This window comes from Meleagris gallopavo, chromosome 3, assembly GCF_905368555.1.
Source record: "Meleagris gallopavo chromosome 3, MGAL_WU_HG_1.1, whole genome shotgun sequence".
NCBI lineage: Eukaryota > Metazoa > Chordata > Aves > Galliformes > Phasianidae > Meleagris > Meleagris gallopavo.
Window position 1 is genome coordinate 35,697,185 of NC_139406.1, and position 23,878 is coordinate 35,721,062.

A 23,878-nucleotide genomic window follows, 5' to 3' on the forward strand; every position below is an offset into this window, starting at 1 on the left:
ACCAAATGTATCAATTATACTAACAGAAAACAAAGCTTTGTTGAATGTTTTCACTCACTTTCAGAAATAAGTTTTCATCATGCTTAATTATTTTTTTTCAGAATGATTTCCTAGGGGATCCAGAAAGGAGAGCTGATGTTTTTGGACATGCAACTATATGGCATGAGAAACCTTGCTAGGTATCTTGGTTAGTACAGACCATCACGTTGTATCTCATTCTTTGCGAGCCACTTCTGGTACTTGTCTGCCTTGAACATTAGAAACTAACGCTCCTTAATCTAACAACAAACAGGAGCAACCACTGTTACAAAGGATGATGGCTTCCGCATTCTCCTCCACTCCACTCTGCCCAAAGCATGATTTTTTTCAACAGACAAGTAAAGATTAGGCATCAAATATTGTTTGCCAAAACCCGATGTCTTTCTGGAGGATTTTCCATTATTTCTCATTTATTGAACTTGAACTGAATAATTAGCATCATCTACACACAAAAGCTGGAGAAGTGCAGTGTTTTTAATTAAATTAGTTACATTTTTTAAAGGTTCTTTTTCTACTACTGCTCAGATTCAGTTCTGCTGTAGAAAGAAATAGCAAATAACTTGTATTAAGTTCTGCACAGGCCCCACTGTTACCAAACATGAATGCCTGGTTATTACCAGCAGCTTAAATTCATTCATTTTCTCTATTCCCTAGGTCCTGTAAAACCAGACAACACAAAATGCGCTGTCAGTTTGGCAGCTTGTGTCACATTTCTCAGAAAGCAGACAGGTCATTTTTCTTGTATACCTGCACTTTTGTTAGGAGCTGCTACAGCTGCCTCCTCCTGAGATGCTGCAGTACAAACTCTCACCTCTCATCAGCTGGAGATGCAGCTCATTCTGAAGAAAGCACAATAGTCCTTTATGCCATGCTCCAAGGACGCACCCTCAAAGTTAAAAGCAGCATGTAGTTTTAAGGGAGATTAAAAGCAATAAGGAAAACAGCACTGAGTTTGGTTTCTATCTCTTTTCTCTTTGTTAAAGCCCTTTCTTGGCCCCTATTTATTTTTGCACAGACTCAACAGGCAGCAGTGGGTAACTCCCACTCACTTCTTTGGAGTCCCACCCATACTTGCAGGGGGCAGAGATGGTGGGAAGAAAGAAAATAAGGAAAGCAAGCACTGTAAAAAGATTCTCAGTATTTACTGAGCTCATTCTTCTCTGTCAGAGAGCATTCTGCACTCACCATCCAGAAGTCAAAGAGCAAATTATTCCCTCCCCACCTCCTCCACTTAGTTTTTAGAAAGCAAGGAGGGCAAGATCCCTTCCCCAACACACAGGGTTGGAAGGGGATTGGAAGAAATGACACTTTCCTTTCTCTGCCACCTTCCCAGCCCCCAGGCAGCTGCTGCTGTGGATATCCCCTCTGGGTTGACGCTGCTCTGGACCCTGGCCTCCTCGCCCAGCTGCATGGGGTCAGAGCCGTGCAGTGACGGGAGCCTTAGCAACACAGCAACAAAGAGCAGCCAGCTCACCATCAGCTCATTTCCTGCTGAAATACTCCCTGATGGTTTTTGTTGTTTTTGTTTTTGTTTTTTGTTTTTTGTTTTTTTTTTGCTTTGGGCTCTCTGGGGAAAAGGAGGTTGCATTACCTGCTAATCCACATGCTGTTCAAAAGGAGAAGGCTAGTGGGAGGATACAGGAGGTCCCCACATTTGGCTGCAGTGTCTGCAGCAGTTACAGCCAGGGGAGCATTTCTCTATGTTTGACGGGGTAGTTTCAGCATGTGTTTGTTTTAGCAGACTGCAGCATCCAAGGAAAAAGGCTGTCAGCGGTACCAAAGTCTTATTATGCTCAGTTCTACTAAGTGAAGCAAAACCAATGCAAAGTCATTAGTCATAATACTTAAAGCTGTATTCTTTGCAAGTATAATCCAACACATTATTAGGGAGCTCCAATCAAAATGCCTGTGAAGAACTGAGATTTTAAACAGCGGAGCTGGTTTTCCAAGGGGATACTTATACCTCAAGATAAATTCATGAAAGATACAGCTTTGAAGACATTTGTTCTAAAATAGAGCGCGCCCAGTTTACATGAATTAGAGTATCCCTACATGAACCATAGAATGAATAAATCACAGAATGGCCTGGGTTGAAAAGGACCACAATGATATCTAGTTTCAACCCCCCTGCTATGTGCAGGGTCTCCAATCGCCAGACCAGGCTGCCCAGAGCCACATCCAGCCTGGCCTTGAATGCCTCCAGGGATGGGGCATCCACAGCCTCCCTGGGCAACCTGTTCCAGTGTGTCATCATCTTCTGAGTGAAAAATTTCCTCCTAATATCTAACCTAAACCTCCCCTGTTTCAGTTTAAAACCATTCCCCCTTGTCCTATCACTGTCGTAAACAGCCATTCCCCATCCTGTTTATACGCTCCCTTCAAGTATTGAAAGGCCACAATGAGGTCTCCTTGGAGCCTCCTTTTTTCCAAGCTAAACAAGCCTACATGTACGCCTTCAGGCAATCTCTTCATTCTTCTGATCCAGGAAAGGAGCACTGGATGTCACGGAGAGGTCGGGCAGATCCCTACATTTCTGCTACATGTCCCAGGAAAGACAAATCTGCGCATCTCCTGTGCCTGCTGTGTCCTCAAGAGCGGGAAATCTCACACAAAACGCAGAGCTGTGCTCTTCAGAATAGCTACTCTCACCCATGCAAAGGCAAACATCAATCTCAGAAAGGAATTTAGAGATTTCAGTTTGGTGGAAAGGGCAGATGGGATTTAGTCAATGAATTGATTGTTAGGACAGGATCTCAGCTTAATGTACAGCTTAAATAGCTCAAACAGCACAAAAGCAGCAACCAGGGCCTAGTTCACTATTAACTTGAAAAGTATGATACAGGTTACAAAAAATTATAAACGTGTACTTAGAAGCTCTATTTGTATAACTTCTCAGTGGAGCTAACAATACTCAAACCTTAGTGAAAGGAATTTTGGGTCTGCCCCTGCTCCTAATTTTGGAACAAAGAACCGATGTGCTCTAACAAATGTGCAGGAAATAACAGCTAAAGACAGTAATTGCCTTATGACTGCATCAGCAATCTGCAAACAGAGATTGTGCATGTATTAAAACAAGAGATTTATATCAGTTTGGGGTTGGGAGTGGCAGAGTGAAACCTCTGCTGCTTTTGCCCAGTTAGCTATGCCAATGTAACACACAGATGCAAGGCTCATCTGGCACTCATACTTCTTATGCTGAAGCAAGGAACTGCTGAACTGGCTACTTCCTAGCAATTACAGTTATTTAAGTCGTTGTCAGATCACTTACTAAATCCTAACCTATCTGAAAGCACACAGCTTCCAGGAAATGGGACAAGTCCACGCACTGGCAGCTAGATGGTGCTAAGCCTGGGCTGGGTATCGGCCTGCTGCCACATACCATGGAGTCAGAGCAAGCCCTTAACCGCGTTCTCAGAGGGCTCAGATCCTCAGACCTCAACTGGGATGCTGATTTAAAAAAAAAAAAAAAAAAAAAAAAAAAAAGGGAGCACATTTGCATGCTGAGGCCCATTCAAGTGTTAGCCATGAGTTTCTTCATGTTTTTAAGTGAACAAAGGACCAGATTGCACTGAGCACATCCTATATGTGCTATTGATGGATAGGACTGACAGATTATATGCTACCAAGCCCTGATTAGTTACAGAAATAACATCCCAACCACAAGAACAAGCTATTTGGTTTCATTGCAGTTTCAAAAGATGAGCGTGGATTTTCAGACCCCAGACACATATCTGTCTGCAGGAAATTCCTTGTGGCTCAGAGATGGGTCAAAGATGGACCGATCCCATGGCGATCTCTCTTTTTAAAGTCTCCAACTTCCAGGCAGCCTCAGTGGGGTTTTCTTCTACTCAGAACATCAAACCCAAGCACACAGGCAACGAACAGAGCACAACAAGGCAGCCCGCAGCCGGCAGGAACAAGAGGCTTGACAAAAATCTGCACAGCTGGGGAAAAACTTATGAGCTTAGTCAGACAGCACTTGGTTAAACTGCAACTGTAACCAGATTTTGAATCTAAATCCTTCTAAAAGCTAGGGCAATAAAAAATCTTCCCTCTCCAAGCAGTTTGTTGATGATTTGCAATGTAAAGAAGCTTTGCCAGACAGTTATGCACAGTGTAACTTTAAAGCTACTAGATTTAAAACAATCCTTTCTCTGAATGCCATAAAACTCTTTCATGCAGCAGAACGCATTCGTTACCAGCTACAAAATGAAAACCATACAGGAAAATACAAGTACCTCTACACAGACCAGGTTTGGGGGGGATTCTTTTTTTTTTTTTTTTCCTGGCTTTTCAAATCAAACAGACTCATTTTCACTGTGTCTGAGAGAATGCTCCTCCCAGCCAACAACATGCGCAAATGAAAGCAGCCTGCTCATAGCAAAGCCACTGAGGCTTTGGAACACAAAACCGAGTGGTGCCATTGCAAGGATATACAGCCAACTGCACAAACGCATTTGCTCACCTGATTTTCCCATGATCACGTCGTGATTTTTTTATTTTTTTTTATTTTTTTTTTCAGTTTCACCTGATTCCCGCTCTCTTGCCTGAATTCCTCTGCTCAGACGAAGGGCTTTGTAATTTCAGTGCAACTTCTTCACTCTGCCGCGACGGCTGCTGGAGAAACTCGGCTGAAATAACCCGTTACCGCCCCTTTCTAGTGCTCAGGGAAGCCTGCCCATGCCTTATAAGGAATAGGGGCACTGCTTTTTTTTCTTGAAAAGATTCTGTTTGGGGTCAAGAGCTATGTAGCCTCCACAGTAACCAAGCAGCTCAAAACCACCGCGTGTTTTTACATACCAATTTCGTTCCGTAATTGCAACTATTTCCTGATAAGAGTATGCTGTGAAAAAAATTGTGCTGACAAATAGCTATGCTGCCACAGCAGGGATAACCCATGGGGTTAATTCATACAGCTACGTACACGTTAAAGTTTTACTGAATTGCTGTATGGACAGTTAAAACAGACAAGTGATAAGATAGTTGAACTGCGTTTCGTGAGTCCAAAAAGACTTTCTCCATAGTTAAAATGACCTGCAGAAGGTATTAGTAACATGCAGCATAGGATTCTTCAGGTTAAACGGGATCTGCGCTGATGGTTTATTTCTGTGAAGAGTTTTGTGTGCGTATACCTTACTTCAATCTGCGAAGGCTGATTAGGCTGCCTTCATGTTATACCCGAATATCCTACACTAACGTGACAAAAATTAACTGGTACTTCAGCTGCTAGGCGTGGACACGACAATTTCAAGTTTTTAACTTCAGAGATCTCCAAATTACTCAGTTACCTCCTACTTCCTTCTTTTCTTCATCACAAAAAATCATCTGGGTTTAATAATTCCCATTCTTTTTTATAATACTCTTCAAGGACCAAAGGTTGTACGTGGTTTTGTGCCAAGTCCACTGGCTCAGCCTCTCCCTTGGCACATGTACAGCTCTACTCATGGGATGCATATGCAGCAACCACTGAAGCTCCCTCATCTACTAACATGCCAGGAGGCATTAGAATTGTAGAACAGAATCATTCAGACCATCTGGTTCAACCATTACCCCACCCCCCCACGCCCACTGACCACATCCCTCAGTGCTACATCCACACGGTTCCCGAACACCTCCAGGGATGGTGACTCCACCACCTCCCTGGGCAGCCCATGCCACTGCCTCACTGCTCTTTATGAGAAGAAAGTTTTCCTAATATCCAACCTGAATCTCTTCTGGCACAACTTGAGGCCATTGCCTCTCGTCTTAAAAGGAACAAGACTCCTATTAGGAATCCAGGCATCTTGTGCTCTTCCAGGCTGTTCACCAAAGCAGGGGACAGGGAATGAGAAGGGCAAGTTTTAACTATCCACAGCCAATCTCTGGAGGCTGAGTTCCATGACAAGAAAAAAAGAATTTTTTTTTTTACTTCTGCTGATTTACTTCTAAAAAAATACAAGTAGCAGGAGCAGGTAAGGAGGACAACATCCCTTCACCAACATACTACTCTTGAGATTGCTTCACTGGCAGCAGTGCAACACATGCTGAGTTCATACCGTTATCTGATAGCTGATCGGATCACTAAGAAGAAGAGCAGGGTAAGTGATCACCAGGTGGAGAGGAAACCATAGGGTGTGAGATCAAACAGCCTCACAACTGCATGACACTTCCCATAGCTGCTAGCAAGCCTGGGCAGGATGAAGAGGTCAGAGAAGGTGAAGATAAGAAACTCGTTCACTTCCTCCACCATGAGAGCTGGCAGTCACTGGCTACGCAGGGTGGAGAGCTGGATGAGGTACTAACAGTGTTCTTTGTTAATGAGGTGATAGCAGCTGTTTTATTTGTAGTAGTTAGCAAACTCTGGGCCCACATGAAACCTAGCTTCTTGAAAAGCTCTGCTACATCTGAAATGCTGGGTAGTTCTATCTCTAGAATTTACATCAACACTCACTAATATCCTGTACCACTCTACAACTTTGACAAACAGTAGAATAAAATTCAATTTTGCATAGCTGGGCATTGCTGGTATTTAAAATTTTCATTTCCTCATAGTTGATTGTTATATTTTATTCCACTTGTGTTTTAGATCTTCATAATATTCAGCTAGTAGAAGCAACACCCCCTTATGACCTTGACTGTTGTTAACACAGCTGCATAAAGATCTTCAAAGTTGGCAGAGATACCTGCATGTGATTCTCATAGAATCACAGAATATCCTGAGGATCATCATACCCATAAGGACCGTCGAGTCCAAACTTCTGGCTCTGTATGGCACTATCCAAAAAGCAGGCCTTACATCTGAAAGCGTTGTCCACACACTTTGTGAATTCCAGCAGGACTCATGCCATAACCACTTCCTTGTGGAGCGTGTTATGGTGCCCAGCCAAGTTGCTGGCAAAGAACCTTTTCCTGGTATCCACTCTTTCAGATTTTCGTATCTTGGAAAAGAGGGTGTCTCCAATCTGGAACAATCCAGGATTACCTAGAGGAAAAACTTATGCTTTTTCTGATCACAAAACACAGAAATCAAAATCGCAGCCTGGAGGTGAAATGTGAAAAGGATGAGTACAGATTAAGTGCAATGACTCATTAGAGACTAGAAAGCAGTGTAAGTTCAGATACAAGAGGGAAAAAAAAAAAAAAAAAGGAAGTGGGGAGTGGAACTTTTTTAGCATTTTAATGTGAACTGGTGAAATTTCCAGACTAAAAAGTATTGCTGACCTTATCAGATAGCAATTTGGAGGAAGTCTGTAACTAAGAATACAATCAAGCATTTGGAAATAAAGACGAGGACTAAATAAAAGCTACTACTAGGGAAACTTGGAGACAAAATGTGGAAATACTGTTGTGCATAAGGGAGTGCAGCACAGGCACTGCTGCTTTCTTTAGAGGCCCGGCACCCTCCCCAGCACAAGTACAAATCCCATCAGATCAAGGCAGTGAAATGCCCACTTCAGCCTCAGAGAATTATAGAATTACAAATTGCTCTAACTTCAGGAAATAAAAACCACCACCACCATCACCACTTCAGCCTGAGGAGAACACTCACCCGTAGGTGTTTTCAAGTGGCTCCAAGAAGGAGAAAAAGATTGACACGGCACAACCTCTGTGAGAACAGTCACTTCCTATCTCAGGGGATGCTGAGGGTCCTTCCACTGTAAACTGCCATGCAGAAAGATGTAGAGCCCTGCTGCTCTCTAAGGGCGGAGCCCATCCTTGGGGAGGGAGATACAGAGGGGTTAAAGTGAAAAGGGGGTGGAGATGGTACCCTGGAAGAGTTTTTGGCACAAAGAAGTTCTAAGGACATTCAGAAGGAAGAGGGTTTCTTGTCAGTGCTACAAAGTGTTATAACTCTCTTCTCCAAGGCTGAGGTCATAGTGACTGAAGGATGCTTTATGGGCTTTCTGCTTCATCACTGTGCTTTGAGCTGCATTAAACTGAACAAATTTTTAGGACAACTGCTCCGTGTCTGTGATGAGGAAAGTCCAGTGACATCCCAGGTGAGCACAAATACACATAGGAATCAGATGGCTAGGCCAGCTGCTGGCCTCCCTTAGCAAATATAGCTAGTTACTCGTGAATGAGATCACACAATTATGATGGGTCCTGAAAATCTCAGTTTAAATGCTCAGAAGCAGATGAGAAAGCACATACAGTATTTCCTCATCGCTAAAAGGATAGAGCAGAAGTGAAAAAGATCAGAGAAGGGCAGCAAAGGGCATGAAAGCTCCATACACAACGCCACCAAATTAGATTTCTTCAGCTAAGGGAAGAGATAATGAAAAGAGAAGTTAGACATCTATGAGATCAAGAACGTAGATGGGCGCTGACTGTTGACTGTGTCCTCCGCTACAGGGTAGGAGGATATTGAAAGAAGTAGATATAGATCTATATGGGATGCAACATATAAGGTGCTTTGGGTAGGACTTCAACCACAGACGCCAAAAGCCTACAAAGGTCTTAGGAAACAAACATGGATAAGAAAGTCACTGAAAATTACTGAATACACAGAAATCACACTTGGTTTAGGAAATCCCTGAGCTGCAAGTAGTTGAAAACTAGTACTATTACCAAAAGTTATCACCTTCAAGCAGGGGGAGCTGGAGCAGATTGCTCAGGACCATGGCAGAAAGCACATTTTCCCTGTGAGGGTGAGCAAGCACTGGCACAGGCTGCTCAGAGGCTTGGAGTGTCCTCCATGGAGACCTTCAGATGCTGCCTGGCCATGGGCCTGGGCACCCTGCTCTGGCTGACCCTCCTGGAGCAGGGTTGAGACCTGATGGATTTGCCAACTTCAGCCAAGCTGTGATTCGTTGCCTCCACAGACAGGAGACTCCACAACCGCTTTGTCAGTATTTGATCATTCTCAATGAAAAAAAAGTATTTTCTGATGTTCAGATATATACTTTTTTGTGCTCACTGCTTCTTGTCCTACCAGCAGACATTGCTGAAGAGTGTTTTGCTCCATCTCCTTTACTCACTTCTTTTAAGGTATTTATACACCGTAAGATCCCTCTGATTCCGATTCTTCTCTTCTCCCATCTGAACAGCTTCAGCTGCCTCACCGTCTCCTCCTGAAATGCTCCAGTCCCTTATCAGCCTATCCCTGCAAGATCAAGCAGTATCCCATACAACTCCCTTGTCAGCTGCCCCTGCTTCCACCATACATTGACGTTTGAGCTCACACTGAAGGTCTTGCATCTGTTCCTTCCTGTCACTCCTCCACCTCCTCCTCCCCAGCAGCTTTCCTTTACATCGGCCTCTTCAGTTTCCCTGCAGGAATTTCATTTCCTTATTAATCATTCATTCAGTTCCTCAAATGTAAGTTCCTCAAATGTTCCAGCACTACCAAATCTTCACTCGCCATGCAGCTTCGGTTCAGTCCTTCTCCACAGCAGTGCCCATCACCCACGTGGGACTAGGGCTGCACCAGCAAGTAGTTAAGCACAGCAGAGCCGGATTTGCAGTGAGAAACCTGACGCTCATGCTACATGCTTCAGTGAGTTTCACCTTGAACTAAGCCTGGCTTGAGGCCGGTACACGGAAGAAACACCCAACAGCAGTTGTTGCAGGCTGGATAAAGCTCTGGAGTGGCTTTCTGTCTAAATCTGATCCAAACCCAATCCATTTAATGCCCAGCAAAGGTTCCATGAAAGGAGTGCCAAACTGGACCACCATCTAGTCCTACTTCCCCCAGCCTCTGTCTGCTGCCGACTGCGTCTCCTTCTCCTAATGTCGCCCCATTCATTCAAAAGAGCTCTACTGAGTTCGCAGCTGCACTGCTCCCTCATTACAGCCCATTTTCCCAAGGCATTCCTGTGCTCTCCTTCCCTAGACTACAGCAACACAACTAAGACCAGGAAAAGCCAAGCTAATGACTCCAGAAGAAAAACCCAACACGAGCTGTACTTTCCCTCCATCTATCGCTCCCTCTCTTTCATATTGACTCACATTCAGAGGATTTCAGATGCCTGTTACTGCTCCTGCAAGCTGATTTACAGTTGTAGTGTTGCAGGGATTCCAGCTTCTGCTTTTTTTTTCTTTGAAAAGTTTGCTTTCCAGACCTCTTGCTTGCAAAGAAAATCCTGACAGTTTCACCTCTAAGAAACAGATGGCAATAAATTTATTTTTAAATACTGTAGGCATCCAGCTATTCCCAAGAAACCTCCACCTCCTGAAGAGCAAATAATAAATCAGTGGAAACTTCTTTCTTTCCTTCTCTTTTGTGAAATGGGACAATGCTGCTCCATAAGCAGTACCCTCCTTCCTTTTCTTCTACTACGCTTGTTATTTACTCATTTTAATATATTGGTGATAATGCTTCATTTGAATAGTACTTACAGTTTTTTATTGCAAAATCATAATAATTACTAGCAGTAAGTTTGTGAGTAGATATCCTCAAGTAAGAAGAAAACGCCTCATACCTTCCAGCTGGGCTGGAGGCTGTGCCACCACCCCTAGGCTGTACAACCACCCACCGGCTTCAGGCTGAATCAGCTGCAGCACTGACATCGCCTGCGCTCGGCTGCCGCAGCACAGCCTACTTTCACCCAACTTCCCATTCCTCTCTGTATTTCTATCAGCCTGTGGATGCCAGCAGCTGGAGGCTTCTCATGCCTGATGTTCAGCTGCCGGCTGAAGAGATCACCAGCTATGGAAGCATTATTTTCAACCATAGCCAAACCCAGCAGGAATTTTTGTTTTACAGAGCTTCTGTCAGGGAGTATGAGAAATCCTTGGTAGCTGGCTCAAGAATGCACTTTTTCCCCCCCCCACAAAAAATATGAAAATTTATAAGTGTCAATTTTTTTTTTTCTTGAAAGTTAGCCTGCATGCATTCACTATTTTCAGATGTAAAGTTTTCTTCTCAGATGTAGTTATCTGGATCATCCTTCTAATTCTGAAGTGTTTTCACACATGATCACTCTCTAAATCTCAAGATCAAAGTCTTTGGGAACAGTTCCTTTAAGTGACAGAATCCAAATTAAGTTTGCTACTCACTTCTTTGCACTTAAACTACTTAAGACTGAAGGTTCTTGTCAGCAGAAGTAATGAACTGCTGTCAGCTCAGGTAACATCAGTGCAATCTAACGAATCTTCTAATCTTAAAATGCAGTTTATCATTTGGTTGGATAAATCATCAAACCTGTCTCTTTTCACGTCAGTAATCCATATCATTCTAGAATTTCCCTAGTTTTTATGGCACCTGTAGTAGACTAGCAATTGGAACAACATGTGTGGGTCCAAAGGTAACAAATTACAAATATCAGCCCATCTGCCTATTTCAGATATAGCTTATCAGTTAAGTACATATTTAGCTAAGACAGTTTGTGTTTTTCTCCAAGAGCTAGGAAAAGTAAGGAGATCTAAGATTGAGTCCATCCTTCCTATCATGTAAATACAGCTCTTATTATATATAAACATGTATCTTGCATTATGCAAATATAATCCTGTTGGTTTTTTTTTTTTCTTATGCTATTCCCGCTTGGTGAGACTCCATGGGAACAAGGAGGCAGCCACAGTAGCACTTATCAGCCCACTCCAGCAGAGTCAACATGTGGTTCTAGTTAGTATTATGAGAACTCCTTAACTTTATAAACTTTCTAAACTATGGTCAAGATCAACCATATGGTCAATGATCAAGACCATTCATCATATATCTGGCTGTAGCCTTACAACATTACAGAACATACATGGGCATGTCTTTTCATTAGATTTCACTCAGAAGAACTGATTAGACTTCATTATTTAGGCATTAGCTCAAGCATACAGTACTTCTTGGAAATGCAACTGTTGCTACAGTGGAACATCTAAACAGTTTAATGCTGAGGTACTGACAAAAGCAAGGAGGGTGTGGGAACAGAAGTAGGGGGGCTCCTCTTCAAAGAGTTAAATGCCTGTGATACAGGATTATATGTTTGAGACTCACTCTGTTTAATTTCAAGTAATAGTTTTGTATTAAAACTATTTTTGGAGCCTAATGATTTTGACTTCACAATCTTTAAAACTTTAAGGAAACGTCACCTCAAATATTCAGACTCGGAATCTGGTCTCTGCTGCTGCTTTGTTTTTTTGAAAAGCTGTATGTATTGACATATAACCCTCACTCCACAACTGCTTACCTTTTTCTTTGCTTGCAACATAAAACCAGTAAACACGATGCTGTTTCCCTGATGCGTGTCTTATTCCTCTGAATTTCATGTATCTGCAGTGAGTTCTTACGGCAATAAAGCAGTAGTAAAATTGGTTTTCAACAGGAATATAGAGATTAATGATTAACAACTGCTGGATATTATAGGAACCGTGCGGTTCAATACTGTTAGGTGAAACACAATACATCAGGTGTTGCATAAGCCACTCATTTATTGACAATTTACTCACATTCCAGGCAGCACATACAGTCCCAGTCACTGCACAGAGGTGTGAAAGGGAATAGCATCTGGTCAGGTGAGGCTCAGTCCAAAGATGGCCCTGCCTCAACTTACATTCCTTTTCTTTCTGACGGTAGATTATACGTATCATGCCCACCTGGTTACACATCACATGATAACACGTTGCAACGGTCAGAAACCGTGGTCACAGTGACCTGACGACCATCAGTAGGGGCAGGATGTTCACATCATGAACTTAGACTCACTGCCCAAGCCAAGTCACGTCCCTGACTCCTCACCAATCTTCCCAGTCCTCTCCTCGCCACCTGCACATCCTGAGGTGGTGCAATTCTCCACACCGACTGCAGGGACCAAGTTCCAAAACTTACCATGATTTTATGCATAGAGCTTTTCTTTCACCCCGGTATGTTTAAATAAAAAAAAAAACAAACAAAAACAACTGCTTTGTGGTAGTTATTTACATTTGCAGCAGCCCTGATTTGTTAAAAGAGATGTCGTATAAAAGTATGTTTCCTATTATTTCTGTTAAAAAAAAAAAAAAGAGGACAAAAAAAAAAGCCCCAAACCCTACCATGGAAGTATTTTTAAGTTCCTTCCTCATAAACTGAAAATATACACTGTGTTTTTGGAAGACTTTTCAAATAATATACCCAAAAAAAGATTACCTGAAAATGCTGCCTGTAGGAAGACAATGAGAATCAGAATGGCAATAAGCCACTAATAATACTCAGAAATGCAGCTATTTTGAGGCTGTTATTTCTTTTGTTCACTTGGCTTGTTCTATTCTGGCTGATTCATACCACAACTCCAAAACCAAAATCGTCAATGAGGTGCTTCATTAGGACACGGAAAATAGTCTTCAGTCTTGAAGAGGACAGGAGGCTCATAGGCGGTCTGCTGTCGTGAGGAAGACGATTTCTGCAAATAGATAAAGTTTATTTTTTACTTTCGTAAAAAAATCAAGTTTCAGAAAACCTACAGAACTGAAATGCAAAACAAAAGATTCCCTCACTCAGGCGAACTTTAAATTGCAGCTCAGATGGATCTCACTTATTCTTCATGTTACTTTGATTTTTGCCCTTTTATCACCTAAATAAACTCAGTCTTGAAAAGTGTAAAACATGCCAGCCTTTGCAGAAGCCAAGTGGGAAACAGTCAAGTCATAGTAACCTTCTTCCTTTTGCTCCACAAACCTTTACCTTTCCAGCTCCAGCCTTCTGAGTTCTCCTCAGCTGCTTCCTTCTAATTAACCCTAGCCTGTATTATCCCTTATTTACTTAAAACAGTCCTCTTATGAAAACAAACCTAGCAGATGTTTCTTTCAGGTTTGCTGCTCCTGCTGAGCTTCTTCATCAAGCATATATTAGACTATACAGACTATGAACTACTGTTAATATGGTAGTGCACTGGGAAAGAGTTGTTAACGCTGCTTTTCAGGAAAAGTGTACACATTCATTTTAAATAGTGACACTTGTGTCACATAATTATTATAATTCTGTGTTGTTTAGCTATAACAAACAGCTCAAGTAGACAACAGCAAGGACCACTACTGACTGTTCTGTCAGCCCTCCTGTATGTAAATAACACTGCATGGCAACACAGAGCCAGGGTATATTTTCAACATTAAAGCCTTAAAGAAAAGGCTTAAAATCATGTTTTGATTCATTACCCATGACAGAATCGATAAACAGTTTTGCAGAGCTCTCGATCAGTTTGTACTTAAAGATTTTCAGCTACTTTTTTGCCTGTCTGGAGCAAAGAGATGAAGAGTCTTTGTCAGTAATAGTTAACAGCAGCATACTTGAAGCTTAAGAGTACGCCCACAAAACAGACGAATGGATTTTTTTTCCAGCATACAGTTAAGCTGTGTATTTTTTTTTCAAACTGAATGCAAGAGGTTCTCATTATCCTGTTTATAAAAATCTATTCAAAACAGGAAGTATCAATGTTACAAATTGTTGTTTTAGGATACTTAAATTGTATTTGTTTTTAAGTTTACAATGCCACCAATTTCTCTGAAATTAATTTTGTTTTGCCATTCATGTCACTAGGAAAAACAGAAATAAAATATATAAACTAAGGGTAAATCTATAGTTACCAAAATTTTCTGCCTCAGAATTTTGCCAAAAGTCAAAGCAATTTTTTAAATCAAAGATTTCCTATCGTGTAATGGCCTACAAGAAAACACTGCAGCTCGTGACACTGACTGAAGATGCACTATATTTGAGTATGTGCAGGAAGGGGATAATTTCATTCAGGTGGAGAAATTCACAGGCAGGCACAGTACCCACAGTTGCCTAAGGATACGTTTACGAAGAATTACTTTTGCAACTGCTTAGCAGGCATCTTTACCTTTTGAGAGTGTCTACATCCTTAGTGATATTAGAAGTCTTACAGTAGTGTACTTTACATTGCCTGGTATTCACGAGGGAAGAACTTGGGGCAAAATCTGAAAGTGAGATCACAGATACACAGCTTATGAAAATGACACGGGAAGAGAGTGAGGGGACCTGACTTCAGTTTTTTTGCAGGAAAACGTGTACCAAGAAGTACAGTGAAAATCATGACATTGGTACAGCATCCCTTCCCAAAGGGCTGATATATAGCGTGAGTTAGTTAAATAACAGGCGTGGGGAGAAACCTCTGCATGCATTTTCATTCATTCATAAGTGTGATTAATGAAAGTGCATATTTTACTACGCAATATGCAGTTTCACTGTGGAACAGTCATGCAGCTTTTGTTAATTTAATCAATTACAACCATTAAGTTCTGAGCATTTATCATATTGCTACCCATTCTCAAACCAAGTAACAGGTTCAATTTGCTGACTGTTTTGAAGACTTTCCACTCCATTAATTGCTGAAAAACTGCTGACAAAATGTTCCCATGCAACATGAAAAACTATTTTATTAGAACTTTCAAACTTTAAAATTGAAGACTCTGTAAAAAGTTGAATTTTTTTCCAAGGCTGAAGTTTAAAGTTACAATGCTCCTATCCACAGCTGCCAGAGTTGTTGTTTGCCTTTTTAATTAGCCCATAAGTAGCTGTTGTGATGTTGTTTGTTTTGCACGTTGTTCATTTATTTTCTTATTTATTTTAGAAAGAAGGAGCATCACCGAATTTAAACACCAAAGAAAATGAGGGACCTGGAAGTTAATGACTAGCAGCAAAGAATAGTGCTCCTGAACCAAGTCTTATCAAGACAATATTCTTTTTAGATTTTTTTTTTTTTTTTGCTGCCACACATACTTACAATATGTAGCAAATAATACTTTAGCAATCACATCTTCCTCTCCCCCTCCACAAACCGACTTTATTTCACCATTTTCACTAATATAAGATAGACACCTGAGCTAGTATGGGATGCACATAGGAAAGGATAAAGGAAAGACTGGGTGCTGACAAGATGCAGAGAGACACACTTAGATATGGTATACGGTACATTACAGCAGACGATGACAAGAAGTATAAGGTGTTCCTATTAGGGCCAGAAAATTATTATTTTTTTTTTAAATTCAAAGGTTATTTCAAAAAGTAGTGCACAGTGTCAGTTTTTTAAGGCTTGGTGTGGCATCACCTTGAAACATTCTACAGAGGGTACTTCACGTCTTCTGCAGAAAAACAGACCACATGTAGTCATGAGGGAGGGTAGAAAAAAACACATCCCTTTTAGACAGTTTGACAAGATGCTAATAACATTACCAAATTGTGTGATAAATAGAACCTTTATATTAAGTATATTGTGTAGTACTGTTTTTATTTCCTATTCTGCTAACATTATGGCAGTGACTGCATTAATGCATCATAGTGCTTCAATGGTATCACCTGTGTAGGCTCCTCCTACCTGTTTTGCATACTCACAGAGATCAGGGATGCTTCAATAGAGGCTTGCTTATTACATGTTCTTATTGGGCCCTTCACGTTCCCTTCTTCATATATTCAAACTTACGCTGGAGCATAACTCAAAACCTTGTCAGAACTTGTGAGGTTTTTATTTTGTTGGTTTTTTTGGATAAACCTGAGAACTTTGCAAATGTGTTAAAAAAGCACACGAGTTTGACGTTGAAATTCATTTACGTGTGTAACAAACTTCCTATTTATTATTCTAGTTAACCACTGGTAAGCGGAGAAACTCAGCTGGACTCATTAGAACTAAAGCTTACTTACGTTACGGAAGGATGGTATGCTGATTGTGTGCAAGATTTTCTTGAATGTGCTTGGAAAAGCCCCAAGGTCTGTTTCTGCCTTTACAACCCGTTCTTCCATTCCAGCCACATGGTTTGCAATCATCTTCACAAAAGCCTACGTGAGGAGAAGAAGAAGAACAAAGCAGCACAATATTTTCACTAATATGTTAAAACAGGATTTATATTACAAAAAAGCAGTGAAAGAAAGTATCACTAATAAAACAAAAAAGTAGAAAACCACTTATATTCTATTTCCCTTGCATCTGCAAGTCCAGTTTATTGCCACAAATCTTTTATGAGATAGTCAGACTGCAAAAACAGGTCACATCTAATGAAACAATTAGTCTGACACTTCCTAACTACTTTTCAAGAAACTAATGTAGATTTCATTGAATCATAGAATGGCCTGGGTTGAAAAGGACCACAATGATCACCCAGGTTCAACCCCCCTGCTACATGCAGGGTTGCCAACCACCAGACCAGGCTGCCAAGAGCCACATCCAGCCTGGCCTTGAATGCCTCCAGGGATGGGGCATCCACAACCTCCTTGGGCAATTTCTTAGAATTTAGACGCCTATATGTTTTTCTATGGAAAGTGGGATCAAGAAGGTGAATCACTTGAAGCGTTGAAGCTTTACCAGACACTGACAGTTCTCCTATTTCCTTAATCTCAGGACAGTTCTCAAGACAGCAACTTTGAAAGATGATATATAAAAAAAAAAAAAAAGGAAAAAAAGCAATACTATCGGCTTTCTGAAAATAGAAGGATGGCTGCCTTGCTTCAAGCAGTCCATTTAAAAACCAGAAGGTGTTTTGTTCTAGAATGTCAGAAATTCTTCAGCAGTTGCATTCTTTTATTGTCAAGCACTGAATCAGGAGTGGATACGAAAGAACAGCGAACTCACCGCACATTCATGCATGCACACACCATTCTATCAACGACTGACACAGGCGGGACCTCCTGAGAAAGGGAACACAGCCAGAGGATGCCAAACACATACCTCCAGCTTGTCGATCCTCCTGTATATCTGCCTCATCTCAGTAGCTTTGGTGTAAATTTCAGGTATGCTCTCATTGACAACTTGGGATGAATCACTTCGAATCTACAAAGAGGATGAGTTGATGAGATTATACATAAATTGATGAACAGAGCAAAGCGTTAAATATTAGATTTCATTTATGAAACTACAACTGTGCTCCCAATGAGCGGATTAAAACAAATGGGTTAAAAATATTAGGGGGAAAAAAAACCCAAACCAACGCCAAGATTAAAAGCAGTAAGTTGGATAAAAGACCGGCGCCTCCCACGTACCATGTCCAGCATCCCCACAAACTCGTCTACTCTGGTCAGCAGCTCTTCCAGGCTCTTCTCTAAGCTTTCCACCTGCAAAACGCATTTATACGCTTTCAGGGTGCACAACCTCCAAGGGCGGGCACCAGGCGAACCGCAGAGCGCCGAGCACAAAGCAGGGGCACCGCGCCCGCCCGCCCACCTGCTCGCTGAAGGCGCTACGCTCGACCAGCAGGTACGCGCTATAGGCGGCGGCGGTTGCGCTGAGCGACGCGTCCAGCGCGTCCCCGTCCTCGTCCTCCTGCCCGCCCAGCCCGGAGGCGTTGCTGTGGCTCTGCGAGACGTTCCCGCTGTCCCCGCTGGAGCAGTCCCCCGCCGCCTCGGCCCCTACCCCCGCAGCCGCCATACCGCCGCCCGGCCGCCCGTCAGGCGGCGCCTCCATCACGTGAACGGCCGCCGGCGCATGCGCGGAGACGCCGCCTCGCGCCCCGCCCCATGGCCGCCGGGGGCGGCCCCGCTCCTCATAGCTCCACCCGCTCCCTCAGGCGGCTCCTGCTACCGAGAGCTAACCTGCGCGGAGATCATCGATATCTACACATAGGACTTACGTTTGGAGGATGGTGCATGCAAAAACAGACTCAACAGAAGCAGGGTGTTTTTGTCTTCATTTGCATCAACTAGAAAAACAATGTTTGCAAGTCTTGAAAGTGACACTGCAAAGCGTCAGGTCCGAAGTTAATTCTGCCACTCCTCTCCACTAAGCTGCATTTCCCACCTCAGCACTGCCTCCCACTCCACAGGCAGAACCAGCTGAGGATTTGGGTATTTTCTAACAGTCCATGAGCTGGAGAGACACCCAGCCTCCTCCCAGCAGAGCTGCTGCACCACACCATGAGAAAGGTGCCTTAAGCTTTTTCTGAGGAGACAGAACTAGGTGAAGGCCTGAAGGAAGACTTGAGTCTCACAGAAAGCCTTGCTACAAACAGCAGAGCAAGCTACCTGGCCCCCGTAGGGATCAGTGCAACAGTACTGATTAATAAAGGCAGGAAAAACTTTTGTTTTTTCACCTGTACTGTCTGCGCTGTTACAGCAAGAGGCAATCCTGAAATGGTTATGTCACTGAAGTTGTCAAAAACATACCCAAAAAACATACCAAGGAAGTGTGATACTCCTACAGAAATACCGTACTCCTGCCCTTCAGGACAAGGGAAAGGATATAGCACAAAAGTAAGCTTAGTGCATGTTTTATTGCAGACAGGTCACAATTTCATCAATTAAATAAGGCAAAATGAGTAACCCTCAGCCAGGCAAAACAACTTATTTAAAGAAGGTGTAACAAAACCCTCCTGATAAGATAGTCTGACTGACTGAAGCATATCCAGCTATTCAGCTTTTTACTGCACTAATATAATCGGAATTATTTTTTTTTTTAATGAAAACCTTTGGTAAAGTACAAACGTGTATTTAAGACATAGGATCAATGTGCTATTCTTACTGTGCTGGGAAAAATAAGTAAAGCTCTATAACTGCTGTGAAACCTAGAAGAGGTTTAGTTAAAGAGTTTTAAAATAAACTTTTAAAGTAAATCTAAAAGAAACATACTAAGTTCAATGTCCCAAACATACTTAACAATGAGCAGAAGACCGGTTGTTCCACAGGCATTCTAAATTAGCAATAATCAATTAGTCCATGTATCCTTTGTCCACCCATTACATATTCCAAAATGGAATGTAATTTTTTTTTTTTCAACCAAGACTTCTGAATTTTCATATTCATACAATATTTAAGAAATGTCTATTCCACCATATAAAAAAAAACCTTTAATGTACTACAAAGTTAAAAACAAAAAGAAAATGACAAGCTAAAAGTAGAAAAATACATTGTAAAACATTTATATTTTGCTCCTTACACTGATTGAGATGTAACAAAATATTTTAGATTTGATCATTTTAATAAATTCATGGCATTTCAGATGTGAACAGTTATCCACTCAGCAGTCACTGATTACCCCGTAACTAGCATCCAGTAGGGATGTCTGGCCATCGCCAACATCCAAGATTATTTTAAGTTTCTAGAAATCAAGTGTAGACATAAAGCTTTATGATTACTAGAAGAGTTCAAAAACAATAGAACTATTCTAAGTTAGGTTTGAAAGATAGTCAGCATCCCTCCTTTGTACAGCAATTGACCAAACTTTTGTAAGGAAGGATCTTGAGGATTTAGGCTGCCCTACGCATACAGCAAGAGCCTATCTTGGTGGGGAAGGAGACAGTCCTAGTACTCTTCCATTTCTTTTCACCTTCTTGCGTGTAATGTATCCCTAGAATTCACATGAACTTGATACTGAAAAAACAGAGATGGTGAGAAAATTTGGAAAAGAGGTATTATCTAATAAATATCAAAAATAATACATTTGACACATAATGAACAGTTTTAAGCTCTCACTGTCATGATTTTGTTTTCTCATATAGTATAAATCTGTGTTGCAGGCAGATCTGCCTCTGACCAGCAGGTGGTGCTGATCTCAAAGCAATAACATCATCCTCTAACCTCCTCTCCCTACACTTTAAAACATATATACATTTTTTCACTTGGGAAATGCATTTGCAGCATCTCCCTACCATTGTTACCACTGTGGCAGGAAACTACTTTTGCAGAGCTTGTCTGGTTTAGACATAACACTGCAAATGTGGTATAAACAAATTAGCAGAAGGTCTGTATGTAACGCTATTGAGAAGAGCTCTTTTAAAACTCAGAGGAAAAACAGATTCCACTTCAAATAGACACTTGTTATTACTATTAAAACCTAACTCATATACATGCGTGTATAAATACATCCACCCATGCATTCAAACCCAAGCACGTAGCACTGCCAGTGGTAGCTTGTAAAACTGCTTAGATTTATACAAACTACAACTAATTTGCCTTCTCACTTTAGGACTGAGATATAAACCAGCTTTTACACTCCGGCATACTCCTGATCAATTTTGCAGTGCATGACAGTCTTCTGCCTAACTGCAAACGCCATGTTTCCTAGACAGCAACAATGTTCTGCACCTGTGAGGTCTATGAGAGTATCAGCTGTTTTGTGCATAACAAGTTCTAAGAGTCAATTGTCCCCATTGGCACTTAAGACTGAAAAGAGCTGCAGGAATTGCTACTAAAGCGTAATGACCGTCCCATCCTCCTCAATTCCACCTCGGGGAATAACCAGACTGTGTCTGGGATCAGTTTTTAAGGAACTGAGTAATTTGTGGATGCTGCCATTGCTTTCTCGGCCGGAGTTGCTGTTGAGCACCAGGTCCCTTTGAAGTCTGTGGCTAAGGCTGCTGCCATTGATTCTAGAGAGGCTACTGGAAGTAAGGCTGTGCAGTTTGGGAATGTGCTGTGGCTCCAGACCGCCCTCGATGACAATGTCAGCCTCTTCGTCACTCTCCATTTCATCAGGGTGGAAGTTCTGCAGTACGTGGGATGTAGGCAAGCTGTGGTGACTGGCGGTGCTGTCTGTAGACTGCCCAGAGCTACCAGACATCCTACTGCTCCGAATAATATTGTTCCTCTGGTTCGCTGGCTTGACCGTGATAATAAGGTTATGGCTGTTAGCAATCATCATGTCTGTGACTTGGTCGAGAGTCTTTCCTGCTACTTCAATGCCGTTAACTTCCAGGACTTCATCATTTACAGCCAACAAGCCTGTGCTCTCCGCTAAGCCTCCAGGAACCATACGAGAGATGAAGATACCAGGTACTTTTTCCAGTCCGTGAGGAGTAACCCTTACGCTGGTGCCATCGCGTATGTAAAATCCTAAAGGTTTCTCACACCCGTGTCGGTACAGCCTCACTCTCCTGTGTGTTTCAGGAAGAATGTCCACATCGATTATGGAAGACACGGGCCTAAAATCGTGAGGCAAGCCAATATTAATGTGAGGACGCCGGCGGAGGTTGTCGTTGCGGAGCGTCACCAGAGCCTTCTTCTTCCTTGACAGCGTGTTGGTCCCAAAATTACTGTAGTCCACTTCATCTGAAAGATAAAACGTACCACTGCATCAAACAGAATTATTCAAACTGCAAGGACTTTTCCCTCCTAACTCTGGTTCAGTGAAGCTGTACTCCTAAAAACATGGAAGAAATCAAATTCTTCTGCTTACCCTAACCTTTGTTTCAGTTTAAGTCCATCGACACATCATTCAGAATGAATTAGCTGTTTCCAATGCCTTATCCATATTTCTTCCACATTTTGAGGAAGGAGACTTCCGATTCCATACTCTTGTATGGAATGCAATTACTTGCAGCTGCAAGCCTGAAACATCATCTTATATGACACCATATTTTCAGAGTTACATAGCAATTTTATACATATATGTCAAATGGGGAAAAATGTGTACACAATTCCTAATGTAGAAGTCTGAACGAAAGAATATTTTAATATCCACCACAGCATTAACTGATAGCAGACCTCATGCACAAACACAAAAGCAGGGTATGAGAGAGTAGCTGGTTATGTATTTTTAGCCTAGCCTTTTTCACTAAGGGATTTATGTTAATATCCATCTATCAATGCTGCACTCTTCTCTTTGGAATACTTTAATTTCTGAAGAAACAGTGCTAAAGTGTCAAATTCCAAAAAAAAAAAAGATTTTGTGGAAGTAAGGCACCAAGCAAAATAGATGAGGGGAGAGAGAAATTGCCCTGTTGCATAGTCCATATGCTGAGGAGCACAGAACAGATGCGGGCTTGCACAAACCCTCCCACCCTTGAGAAAAATCCAGAGGGAAGCAGCCTTTGTCAGATCTATTGCAGAAGTTCGAATACTTTGGTCTCTGTCAATGTATTCAATGTATCTCCAGGGCATGTGCAAAGTGATCTACTTTAAACCAGCTGAACAATATGCAAATGCCCACTGACACGTTATTCCATATAAGAAACTCATTTTGTGCTTCGCAAACAATACCTAAATATTCATGAATTATCTAGTATAAAAAAAATGTGCCACTGCAGTTCACATTAAAAATACTGTGCATATTTTGAACATGAAGCACAAGCACTAGCTGGAAAAGCATTTCACCAGGGGCTTAAACATGCTAACACTATTCAGATAAAAACTAACAGACTTCAAGTTTACTGTTGAAGACAAGCAGTAAAATACAGAAGTACGATTAGTTTACAGAAGTGTGGTGAAGCTTGTGCTCATGTAAATTAATCCTGCATAACAACACTTGAGAAAGTAAAATAATATCTCTAGCCAATAAAGGTTGAAAAAAGCATGCTACCGAGGCAAACTTTACCCCAGGCTTTCATTTTAAGATGGTAAAGTTAAAATTACATGCAAGTTTATGTTTGAAACTGTCTTGCACCACTGGAAAACTAAACTCAAACTAAAAGCTGCATGTCATTAAGACTCAGAACATCAGTCTGGTGACTGCAGTTCATTGCACTGCAGGTAAAATGAAGCATGCCCCAGTCATCCCTCTCTCTGCTGACAATACCCACGTAGCTGTTCTCTGCACCTCTGTGTATGATTATTAAGACTGAATGAGTAAGACTGGCCTGCAAGCATTTTATCAGATCAGATGATTTCTTGACAAGAGTTTTCTTCTCCTTAAAATAACAAAAACAACCTAGAGTTAATTCTCACAACATTCAAGCTTGTCGTAATTGAGTATTAATGTCACAGGTAAACCAGAGAAGCACAACGGTCCATCTGACACGTACAGGTGGGACACGTCTGAAGTTGCTTCTTTTGGCTGAGCAATGAAAGCAATGACAAAAAAAAGTCCTTATTTTGCTTTTATGACCTCCTCACCTGTGCTGAGCCCACTAATCTGTCTCCCTAGATGACTGCCAGCATTCCTGACCTCTGGGCAACATCAAAATAACCACCACCACTAATAATAAAGAGCCCAGTTTGCCACAAAAATGCTCATTTTCCTCTAAACATGAACCAGGCAGAAGGAGAGATGAGAAGTTATGTTGTGCTGGATTACTGACC

At 41.8% G+C, this 23,878-nt stretch overlaps 3 protein-coding genes across 5 annotated transcripts in view; all 3 read right to left on the reverse strand.

The window, feature by feature from the left end:
• GLIPR2 (GLI pathogenesis related 2) overlaps positions 1-12,234 on the reverse strand; it is a 32,825-nt gene extending 20,591 nt beyond the window's left edge. The window contains exon 1 of one of the 3 annotated variants that reach the window (XM_085220645.1): positions 12,141-12,234. In XM_085220645.1, coding sequence (XP_085076771.1) covers positions 12,141-12,219 — 79 coding nt within the window. In that variant the 5' untranslated portion in view covers positions 12,220-12,234. Of the gene's footprint in view, positions 1-850; positions 1,307-4,504; positions 4,789-12,140 lie in introns of those variants that run through there. The other 2 variants (XM_010708675.4, XM_085220647.1) reach the window with 2 other exon arrangements.
• A 129-nt stretch (positions 12,235-12,363) lies between these two features.
• BLOC1S4 (biogenesis of lysosomal organelles complex 1 subunit 4) lies at positions 12,364-18,360 on the reverse strand. Its single transcript, XM_010708687.2, has 5 exons — positions 18,093-18,360; positions 17,912-17,983; positions 17,601-17,702; positions 16,580-16,714; positions 12,364-13,328 (listed from the first exon to the last, which is right to left on the reverse strand). Exons 1-5 carry the CDS (start codon positions 18,330-18,332, stop codon positions 13,233-13,235), a joined length of 645 nt encoding a protein of 214 aa, XP_010706989.2. The 5' UTR covers positions 18,333-18,360; the 3' UTR covers positions 12,364-13,232.
• A 758-nt stretch (positions 18,361-19,118) lies between these two features.
• The window catches only part of PARD6G (par-6 family cell polarity regulator gamma), a 58,489-nt gene continuing 53,729 nt past the window's right edge, over positions 19,119-23,878 (reverse strand). The window contains exon 3 of the mRNA XM_085220643.1: positions 19,119-21,910. Coding sequence (XP_085076769.1) covers positions 21,051-21,910 — 860 coding nt within the window. The 3' untranslated portion in view covers positions 19,119-21,050. The remainder of the gene's footprint in view (positions 21,911-23,878) is intronic.